The sequence below is a fragment of the Dipodomys spectabilis genome, unplaced genomic scaffold, assembly GCF_019054845.1.
Source record: "Dipodomys spectabilis isolate Male_0828 unplaced genomic scaffold, ASM1905484v1 ptg000096l, whole genome shotgun sequence".
Lineage (NCBI taxonomy): Eukaryota > Metazoa > Chordata > Mammalia > Rodentia > Heteromyidae > Dipodomys > Dipodomys spectabilis.
The window spans coordinates 1,211,424-1,221,701 of NW_024870773.1; the positions used below are offsets into that span (position 1 = coordinate 1,211,424).

General features: G+C 56.4%; 1 protein-coding gene across 1 annotated transcript; it reads right to left on the reverse strand.

Annotated features, from left to right (window-relative positions):
* Positions 1 to 989: 989 nt before the first annotated feature.
* On the reverse strand, positions 990 to 8,323 carry Ntpcr (nucleoside-triphosphatase, cancer-related). Its single transcript, XM_042686304.1, has 5 exons — positions 8,230 to 8,323; positions 5,786 to 5,948; positions 5,184 to 5,280; positions 2,271 to 2,480; positions 990 to 1,493 (listed from the first exon to the last, which is right to left on the reverse strand). The coding sequence occupies exons 1-5, from the start codon at positions 8,261 to 8,263 to the stop codon at positions 1,425 to 1,427; spliced, it is 573 nt and encodes a 190-aa protein (XP_042542238.1). The 5' UTR covers positions 8,264 to 8,323; the 3' UTR covers positions 990 to 1,424.
* Between the last annotated feature and the right edge of the window lie 1,955 nt (positions 8,324 to 10,278).

Below are 10,278 nucleotides of genomic sequence, written 5' to 3' on the forward strand. Positions count from 1 at the left end.
TGCAGCCTTTAGTTTACATAAACCAGGCGGCTGTGACACCAATTAAACTCAGTGCCCTGAGGCGTCTGTCAGCTCTCAGGCCCAGAGGGCAGCGTCTCTGTGCCCCTGGCCTCCACCCCTACAAGGCCTGTGCCCCTGGCCTCCTCCACCTGGCTGCTGCTCCCACGGCCTGTGCTACATGGGACCGCCAGGGCCGCACGAGTGCAGCTCCAAGGTCAAGCGACCTCACCACCAAGTGCTGCTGGTAACAACTTGCAGCATTTCTGGGACAGGACCATCAAAAGACCACATTCTGCTGATTTGACTTGTCTCCCTGCACGAGCTCTGCCTTATTTGGAGAAGAAAAGGGGTTTGCTCCAGTACCCACAGGGCCATTGGCCCGGCCTGCTGGGGTGGGGGCCACTCGAAGTCCTCCACTCCCCTTCATGACCTCTCCTCCAGCGTCTTCTTCACATAAACACCACCACTATATTGATGTCCTTCGTTGTATTCCCTGCTCTGTGTGTGGCTTTGTGCCTAACCTCTTTGTACATGCTCCCGACCACCGTGTGACCCTGCAAACCTCTAGACCCTCACCCAGTGACCAAGGGTCCTGCCAGCCTGCGCCAGGACCACCCGGTGAGTATTGATGTGAGTCCCTGGCCCCGGGGGTCCTCCCCACTACCCCAGCATCGCCAGGGGCCACTGCCTGTCTGCACCTCACTTGGAGCCCAGGCACTGAGGAGCAGCTGGCACCGCTTCCATGGGGTACACTGCCCTCACCCATCTCCCCACCTCCCTAGAGGGAAAACAAGGCCAGAGCTACACCCAGGGAACAGGCAGGGGTGACCAGCCCTCGCCTCCACTGCACCCCGACTCCTGGGCAGGGCGGGGCAGGGTGACAGGCCCGCATCTCCACCTGCTGCAAGCATTCCTCCCACAGGAGGATGCTGTGGCCTGATCATCACAGATTTCCACATTAATAAGAAAAGGAATAAACGAGAGACAGGTGAGAGAAGCGGAAATGGCTTTCTTCAGAGAAAATAGGAATATCAAGCGTTGCTCAAGCTGCTGAGACTGAAACACCTGGAGAGGTGGTCGGCTTTCACGACACGGGAAGCTAATCAGGAAGTGAATTCCTCTCCCCATCAACGTGCTTATGAAGGCAGGGGAGGGGGGCCTCTACCAAAGACTCCAGCCTCTCCCCCCATAATTCCATAATCTGTCCCAATCACATGCATGAGTGCAAGAGGAAATACACAGAAATCCTTACACATAAACAAACCATGGAGACGGCCTGTCACGCAAGCCACCCAATACCAGGCAAGTTCAGTCTTGAACATCTCAGGGAAAGCTGCCCAGCTGCTCAAGCAAAGTCCCAAGGTCTCCGAGCCTGGAGGCTGAGCCCAGCAGGCAGGCGGTGCTGGACTAGACAGCTGAGGGCTTCACTCCCTGATGTTCTGTACACGGGAGACGATCTCAGGCAAAAGCTGGTTTCTGTTCTCCTTGGTGACCTGTGGGAGGAAGTCACAGCTCAGGCTTCAGCACTGCCCACCTTGTTGGTGCCTGCTGGGACATCTGCAAGAGCCCAGCCCTCCAGGGACCAGAGACACCGTGCCACCACCTGTGCCTGTGGGGACGCCTCAAGCCCCGTGTCCATAGGCAGAATCTGAATGGCGGTCAGTGGCAGCCAGATACACAGGGAGCTAAGCCAAAACCCTGGCAGCAGACACAGGTGCCAGGGTGTGCCTGGTCCCTGAGAGGAGGCCCCAAGCCACTGCAGGTCCCCCCAAAGCCTGTGTGTTGGAAACATGGCTCTCTACCCCATGCCATGGTATCTGGGCTGGATGAGGAAGGGGGGGTAGGTGCTCGGGGACTTTGTAAGAGGAGACGGTACCCAGGCCAGCACAGGCGTAACACACCAGCACCTAGAGGGGAAGGGACAGTGCGTCAATGTCCACGTTGTGCCTGGTGTGTTCCTGGAGGCGGGAGGTTCTCCAGCCCCGAGGGTCCCGGGCTGCTGACCCACAGGTCTCATGGGGGTCAGTGGGCTAACAGCGGCCTCGAGCTCAGCTTAGGTGGCTGAGAAACTCTGCCTTTCTATTTAACTGCTGTGGCCATCGCACTCACAGGCGGCCACTGTCCTGCATGGGACCATGCGCTTTGCCCCTGGGGATAGCGCCACATGTGTGCTAGCTGTGCAGGCAACCAAGGCAGGGCTCTAGGTCCTGCGGAGATGGGGGAGGGAGGCAGAGGGGCTGGGCTGACCCCCCGAGGACCTGTCCACTCACGGTGAGCACTGTCACGTCCCGTCGACTCCTGATCTCCTCCACCAGTGCCAGCGGCCTCCCTTTGGGGACAGGGATGGTGCCCAGAACCACAGTCCCAGGTGCACACAGCATCTGGCGGACAGCTTGGATGAAGGACTGGCTGAAGAGCTCCATCTTCCCAATCTCATCAATGATGCACACTCTCTGCCCCGGGCCTCTGCCAGAACCTACCTGCAGAGGCATGCTGTCACAGGGGCACCAAACTGGCCGTGAGACCTGTTGCGTGTGTGTGTGTGTGTGTGTGTGTGTGTGTGTGTGTGTGTGTTCGTGTGCACATGCGTGCATGTGCTCATCTGTTTGTGCCTGTCCTGGGCCTTTTTGCTCAAGGCTGGTGCTCTACCACAGGAGCCTCAGCTCCACTTCCAGACTTTTGGTGGTTAATGGAGATTTACAGTCTCACAGACTCTCCTGCCCTGGCTGCCTTCATCCTGACTTCTGAGGGGCCCACAGCGGCCAGGGTGCACTCCTATTCCCCAGGTGTAACAAAACCAGAGGAAGGGGCCACCACCTTGGCCCCTCAGCCCATTCCACCCCTAACCCTCACCCCCACCCCCATGGTCCTGCTCCATTGGGATGCAGCCATAGCCTCACTGGACCAACGTCACAATCGTCTCTTTCATTTCCCGTACAATTCTTTAAGAGGGACTCACAGTGACCAAGATCCCCTTTCAGTGTCCATAGGATTCAGGGACTGCACACTAAATCGCAGCCCTGGAATGAAGCCTTACCTGCCTAACATGCGGCCTTCAAAGCCGCCAGCTGGCGGTCAGGTCATAATCTCTCCTGTCTTGTTAATTTTTTATACAAAAGCAAATATCATTCCTCTCTTTCCTCCCAATAAAATACAAGGGATGGGAGGAGAATTCTGCTGAGATCCTGTGTCCAGCCGGGGAGGCAGGAGCACTTCCCAGCTGTCCCACCACAGCCTCTCCACAGGTAATCAGTGTACCAAGCCCTCGGGAGGTCAGTGGGCCGCCTCAGGAGGACAGTGGGCTGTGTCTTCCAGTCACACAGCAGCTGCGGCCAGCATCAGCTCTTACATAATCCTGCAGCTACGTGCCGCACACCTCTGCCCACTGGCCTCCCAGCAGAGAAGGAAAAATCAATTCTTCCTACAGATTGGATGCCTGAGGCCAGGCCCTTCACGGAATTTTACTAGAAACCTCCACCTGCTGTTTGGTCACTGCGGTAGAGAGGTATGCCTTCGATGGAAAATAACTAGGACAGTGTGTTCTCTCCCTGCTCCTATCCAACCCCACAGCCACCATCGCCACAGCACAGGGCTGGGGGCGGGCACTAGAGGAAAGACCAGGGTGGAGTAGGGGAGGAGGCAGAGGAGAATGAGGAAATCACCCCCAATGCCCTGTGCTGACATTGCCCGGACAGGCTGAGTGACCAACGGGCACTGCCACTCCGGCTGAGCTAGGAACACCAAGGGCTCAGCTGCACTACCACCACCACCCTGGCACATGCAGTGATGGTCTGACCAGAGCCGGTGCCCCACCGCCCCGGCACACGCAGTGATGGTCTGACCAGAACTGGCCAGAGGCCAGCAAGATGGCACGACAGGTAGGTAGGACAGAGGCCAGGGAGGGATCTAGTGTTCACTCCTGGTATGGTGGATCATGCCAGAAGGGTGACTCATCCACTCCAAGCAACTTCCACAAAATCAGATCAAAGGAATGAGTCTGTAACATCCCACACGGTCACCGAGCCCTGCAACCCACTCCTCACCAGACCCCGCTCTAAGTTCTAGACCATCCTGCCATTCTGCCTAGACCATCCCTCCCACACACAATGATTCTAACACTCCTTTTCTCTGTCATCTTTCTTTTAGGGCTCCAGAGCCCTGTCCTGGCCCCTGCCTCCGCTCTCTGGCTCCTGCTGCCAGCACTGATGACAAGTATCCCCAGTCTGAGGGACAGCTGTTGATCTGTTCCATTCATGACCCTCAGTCTGGCTCAGGACTTGCAAGTATTTAACAGTTGCAAGTGACAGGTCATAAATAGTCAAGAAAACCAGAGGCTGGTTCTTTGAAAAAATTATCTACCTTGGTACATCTTTAGACAGACTAATGAATAAAAAAGATCTATATAACTAAAATGAGAAATGAAAGAAGTAATGCGGGCAACCTTACAAAATGATAAATAATAGGTTAGAAGAAATGGAAAGATTGCTAAAAGGCACAAATTACCATTCCACAAGAAATAAGAATTCAGCAAATGTGAACCAGGTAAAGAAATCAAACAAGGCCAGGCTCCAGAGAGTCACGCCCATAATCCTCACTATGCAGGAGGCAGAGATCTGAGGATCACAGTTTGAAGCCAACCCAGGCAGGAAGTCTTTGAGGCTCCTATCCTATTTAAATAGCAAAAAGCTGGAAGTAGAGCTGTGGCGCAAGTGGTAGAGCTCAAATGGTAGAGCACCAACTTTGGAAAGCCAAGTGAGAGTGTGAGGCCTAAGTTCAGGTACTAGTGCTCGCACACAGATGCACCCCCCCCCACACACACACACTATTAAATTAGTACTCTCAGAAGAACTGTGAAGAACTGCCTCAGGCATGTGTGGGCAGCTTCTGAGAAAGGGAGGGACACTTCCGGGCTCCTACTCGACCCCCCAGAGATTCAGAGAGGCGAGGCATACCACACAGGGACTGGCCACACCCAGCACAGCGCATGGGAAGGCCCCTCTCCCGGGATGCGGCTGGCAGGCATCAGAGCACAGACTGCCCCCCATGCTAGATGTGGGTGACCGGACTTCAGTCAGAGTGACAGAACACCCTGCCTGTTTCCAGTCCTCCAGGCTCCTGTGGGAGCAAAGCCGTTCTGTGCATGGCTGACAGGCTCCACGAGAAGGTCAGAACCCACGACTCACATTCCTCAGGACGGGAAGCACCAACTGCTCGAAGGAGGCCAGGTCCACCACGTAGGGCCCCACGCGGCACCCGTGCTTTCCCAGCAGGGGCTCTGGCCTGCAAGGAGAGGAGCTGTGAGGAGCAACGCCGAGGGCTGGAGGTCCATGCCTGGCTGATGTCATCCTTTACCTCGTGAGAGCAGGGTCCACATAGCCACCGTGTGCTCAGGGCCCCACAGCCAGGCCCCAGGGCCGGCAAGTACTGCCAAGACACGCCACACACAGGCAAAGAGTCACAAGGTGAGAGGAGAGCGAGACTCCAGGGCCTGAGTTTTAGGGACTGCGTTAGCCTTGTTTGTCACAGGATGGTGTTTTCTTTCTGAGAAATTTCTCAATGTCCAAGATGGACAGGGTCCCCCAGCTCTTCTGCAGGAGGCAGCCCTCCCCCAAGATGAGCTTTAATGAGATCAGATGGAGATACTCCCAAGGTGTGGACTCAAGCAGCTTAGAGATAGAGTCCCGCAGAAACGAAATAGGTGGGTCTGGCTGCATGCCTCCCTAACAACATGAGGCCCAGAGTCAAACCTCCATAATGCCAAAAAAAGAGAAAAAAAACAACATACCCCACTCGAGACAGGGGCCCTCGAGCTCCAGACAAGGTGACGACGTCGAATCCCACCCTCCTGCCGCCCTGCCTGACCTCTTCTGTGTAAAATCCGTCCACGGGTACCCCAGAGGACTGTAGAGCCTGGCTGGCTTTCTGGATCAAGGTTGTTTTGCCAACCCCTGAAAGAGAAGGGAAGAGGAGGCGGTCGGGAGCGCTCACCATGGCGCATGCTCCGTGCAGGAAAGCCTGGAGCAGCAGCCACAGGCAGGTGGGAGGTAGCCCTCTGTGATTGTCACTATCCCAGGGGGACCCAGGAACAAGCTGCCTCACACAAGCATGGGTCCTGGAGTGCTGGGACAGTTTTGCCTCATGCACAGTCCAGGATACACTGAGCATTTGAGTGCTTCATTCCTCCTGGGTGACCCTCCTCACCTTCCCACATAGCTACTGACACTGGCCATGCCCAGGACATAGCAGGCACTAGAACCCGGGATTTCAGCTCTCTAGGGGCATGGACCTACACTTCTGAGTGGGCAGATCACTCCCTTCCATCCTGCATCTCCGGAAAACAAACACGACTCCTGCACCTCACATACACCCAGGACATGGTGGCTTTGGAGCTCCCTTTCCAACACAGCCCCCGACTCATCTCCTCCAAGACTGTGCACCCCCGCTCCCATGCCTGGGCAGCCCCACGCCTGCGTCTCTGGTCTCTCCTCCCCTCCGCCTGGCCCAACAACCACACTCATCCCCGATGACAGCACATGGCATCTGCCACCTCCATCCTGCAGCCACACATGTGTTCAAAGCTTGCTTTAAAGGCCTTGGCTTTGCTAAGTCCCCACAACTGAGGCAGGGGAGGTTCTAGCAGGTGGGCAGCTGAACACCTGGAGTCCATGTTCTGAATCAGACCAATTCTGTGGCCATGTGCAACCCATCAGACTGCTTCTGGAGCTACACTCAGGGCTGCCCAAATGTCTCAGCCAGAATCAATGCATCTCTCTCCAATGTCACACTAAAATGGTGGCCCCTGCACAGAGGGCAGGCCACAAGTGTCCCAGCCACCGCCAGCCAATGACCATGTGGCCAGTAAGACAACTGCTCAGAACATCACAAGACCATGCCCCAGCTCTGTGGCCTTAGAACCGGGGATGTGTGTGCGGGTACTCCTTCCTGAAGGGCCTTTCCCACGTGCCTACCATAGCCTCAGCAACTCTGCACTTAGGAATTCAGCTCAATATGGGACTCAAGTCTGGATGGTGAAATGGCACATTCATGCGGAAGTGTGCATTGTAACAGCCAACACTGGACACAAGCTGGACATGATCAGCAGGTAATGTTAACTTACAGCGTCATGTAGAAATACACAGAATACCATGCCACCACTCAGAGTAACACTGTTGTTACTAGTATGAAAGGTGGACCATGTTTATAGTTGTTTAAATAACATGTGGGGAAACACAGTTTAATTGACAGTAATCTACAGCATGGTTCCATTGCTGTTTCTCCAGGGCAAGGAATGCATGTGCCACAGAAGACCAGGCCTAGAACAATCCAGAACAAGAGTCTAGAACCACACAGAACAAAGGCGTCAGTGCCTACTTCTGTTGAAATTCCATGTGATTTTCCCTTTCTTCCTTAAATTTTTCTTTAGGGTTTTGATTTTGCTTACACTCCTATTCTAAGAATAACATCTACTTCTATTTTGAAAAAAAACAAAATGGACTAGCACCAGTTTTGGCGCCCCAAGGCGTGCACAGGGCCTGTGGGTGGCGGAGGGGCACCCGTGGCCCCAAGGCGTGCACGGGGCATGCACAGGGCCCATGGGTGGCGGAGAGGGCACCTGTGGCCCCAAGGCGTGCACGGGGCCTGCGGGGGACCGAGTGGCCGGCGGGGCACTCATGGCCGACCCTTTCGCCTTCTCAGCTCTCTCCGGGACACCAGCTGCAGGTGACCTAGGCTGTGGTTCCCAGCCCCACCCCGGCGAGCAGGCCGGCGCCCCCTCCCTGGTAGGGGCCGCGGGGCGGGCGGGGGCAGGCCTGGGGCGGCCGCCGCACACCTGCGGGTGCGGGTGGGTTCTCCTGGGACCTTGGGACGGCGGGCGAGCCCGGCGCGGACGCGGGTCCCTGCGGGGCGGGGCCAGCCCTGCAAACCAGGCAGACTTGAGGCAGGCCGTGGCCGGGGCCGGGGCGTGGGGGGCCCGGCGTGAGGAGGGGCCCTGCGCCGCCACCGCCTCCACCCCGGCCCCGCAGAGGTCACCGGGAAGTCCGCGGCCCGGAGCTTCACCTCAGCTCCCGGCCCGAGCCCGGGACGGCGCGGGGACCCAACGGCCGAGCCCGGGGCAGGCAGCAGCGGAGGCCCCAGCCTCGGCCCCGGCTGGGCCCGCGCCCCGCGCGCCGCCCGCAGTCCAACCCCGCTCCGCGCCCGCCACCCCCGCGGCGCGCCCGCCCGCGCCGTCACCTGGCGGCCCGGTAAGGAACACGTGCCGGGCCATGTGCGGGCTGGTGCGGGCCTCCACCTTGGCGGGTCTGGACAGACTCGCGATCGGCCCCGCCCCCTGCGGCTGCTGCGCCGGCCGCCCCGCGGCTGGACACACCCCCTGCGGCTGCAGGCCACGCCCCGCGGCTGGAGGACACACCCCCTGCGGCTTCAGCGCCGGCCTCCTCGGCGAATGCAGGCCCCGCTTCCGTGTGTGTAAGCCCCACTCCCGTTCCCTAGGATGCAGGTCCCGCCCCCAGAGGCCGGAAGCCACGTTCCGAGGACGCGCATGCGCCTGGTGTCCTGCGACCTTCTGCGCCAGTTGTCTGGGATCCGGGGGCTCGCGCTGCGTTACTAACGCGGGTCGACAGCTCAGTTGCGTACGTGCGGACGTCACGTACCGTACCTAAGCCGCCCCGGGGTCCCAGGTTCCACCAGAGCTGGGCAGGCTTTGGAAACCTTTGTGGCCTCGCTGACCTGTGTGCAGCCCCTGTTCACCCCGGCGCTGGGTGGGAACAGACTCAAGCCCCCGAGGTTGGCAGCAGCCCCCTGCCCTTGGGGAAAACCACCTTGTTTTGACCGTCCATTTAGTTGCCAGCACCTGGCACCTGCACCCCGTGTGTGTCTGGCCGCACAGGGACTGCGTCCTAATGGCTCCCACAGACATCGTTGAACAAGTAATTGGGGTGATTCCTGGCCATATGTAGCGCTTTGTCCCCCTCAGGAAGTTCCTAGAGCCCACAGGGCTTGTCGCCCTCCGGTGTGGACAGACTTCCCTCCTCCAGCCTCTGGGGGAGCAGGCCTCAGGCTCCCACTGCATGCCCAAGTGTCAGTCCACCCAACAACCCCTGCAGGGGCCTACCAGAGATGACTCCACTCCCTGCCTCCCTCAGGCAGCAACTCCAGTGCACGGGCCTTGGTATGGGGGACTGCGGACCCTGCAGTGTGACTTGTGGAGTTTGGCTCTCAATCTCTCACTCTCCATGCTGGCTGAGAGCTAGCTCAGAGCTGTCCCCAGAGCTGTCTTCCCAGATTCTGTTTAGCTGAGGTATATGGCAATGTAATGGCCTCGTAAAGAAATCATCTTTTCTAATACAAAGGATGCTTTTATCACACAAACAAGTTAGTGTGCTAGAGCTGTCACCATCATTTTGAAATGGTATGATGCTGTCATTTGTCAGTAAGATGGTGCATTGCTTATTTGCATCATACATCTGCATGCTGACTGGAGTCCATCCACAGCTGATTAGGAAAGTAACACTGAAGGAGCTTCAAGTAAAAGAAAGACATGCAGTCATATGGGTCTTGTATCTAACATGCTAACTTTTGAAAGGTTTTGGGTTTGTTTTTTTTTTTGATACTAGAATTTGAACTCAAAGGCCCGCATTTGTTAGGTGGGCACTCTTATCCTAGAAACACACCTCCAGCCCTATTTTGTCCTGGTTATTTTTGAGATAGGGTCTTTCTTTCTGCCTGTTTCAGCAGGGATAACAGGCAAATACCACCCCACTTGGCTTTGTCCACTGAGATAGACTCTCAAGGACTTTTCTGCCCAGGCTGATCTCTGACAGTGACCCTTTCAATCTCAGCCTCCTAGCAGCTAGGATTACAGGCATGAGCCACCAGCTCCCAGCTCTAAAATATTAATTTTTAAATATGTGACATTTTCCATCACTGACAAGCAAGCTGACTTGCAAGGATTTCCAGAAGTTGGTTCTTTCCCTTTGATGTTAATGCGTGGAGCTCCACATCTGTTTAGGTAACTCAAGGACATGTGGAAACCAGATGTAGAGAATCAACATCACTGGAATGGAAAGGAAATAAATTCTTCCATAGACAGGTGTTTCTTATTCCCATAGAACCGTTGCTGAGGGTGGTTGTTACATGGATCTTTTCACTTTATAATTCATTGAACACTTGGGTTGGGCAGTTTTCTCTGGGTTGTTATACATCAATGACATAGGTTAAATGATATCAGTTAGAGACAAACCACAGAAGAGGGGTGACATACTTAACAACTAAATACCATGC

Excerpts from the sequence above, each read along its gene's own strand:
- Ntpcr (XM_042686304.1), bottom strand. The coding sequence starts at position 8,263 with ATGGCCCGGCACGTGTTCCTTACCGGGCCGCCAG. Across the intron at positions 5,949-8,229 it reads GTTCCTTACCGGGCCGCCAG|GGGTTGGCAAAACAACCTTG; the intron begins GTGACGGCGCGG and ends CTTCTCTTTCAG. Across the intron at positions 5,281-5,785 it reads GGGCCCCTGTCTCGAGTGGG|GCCAGAGCCCCTGCTGGGAA; the intron begins GTATGTTGTTTT and ends CTCTCCTTGCAG.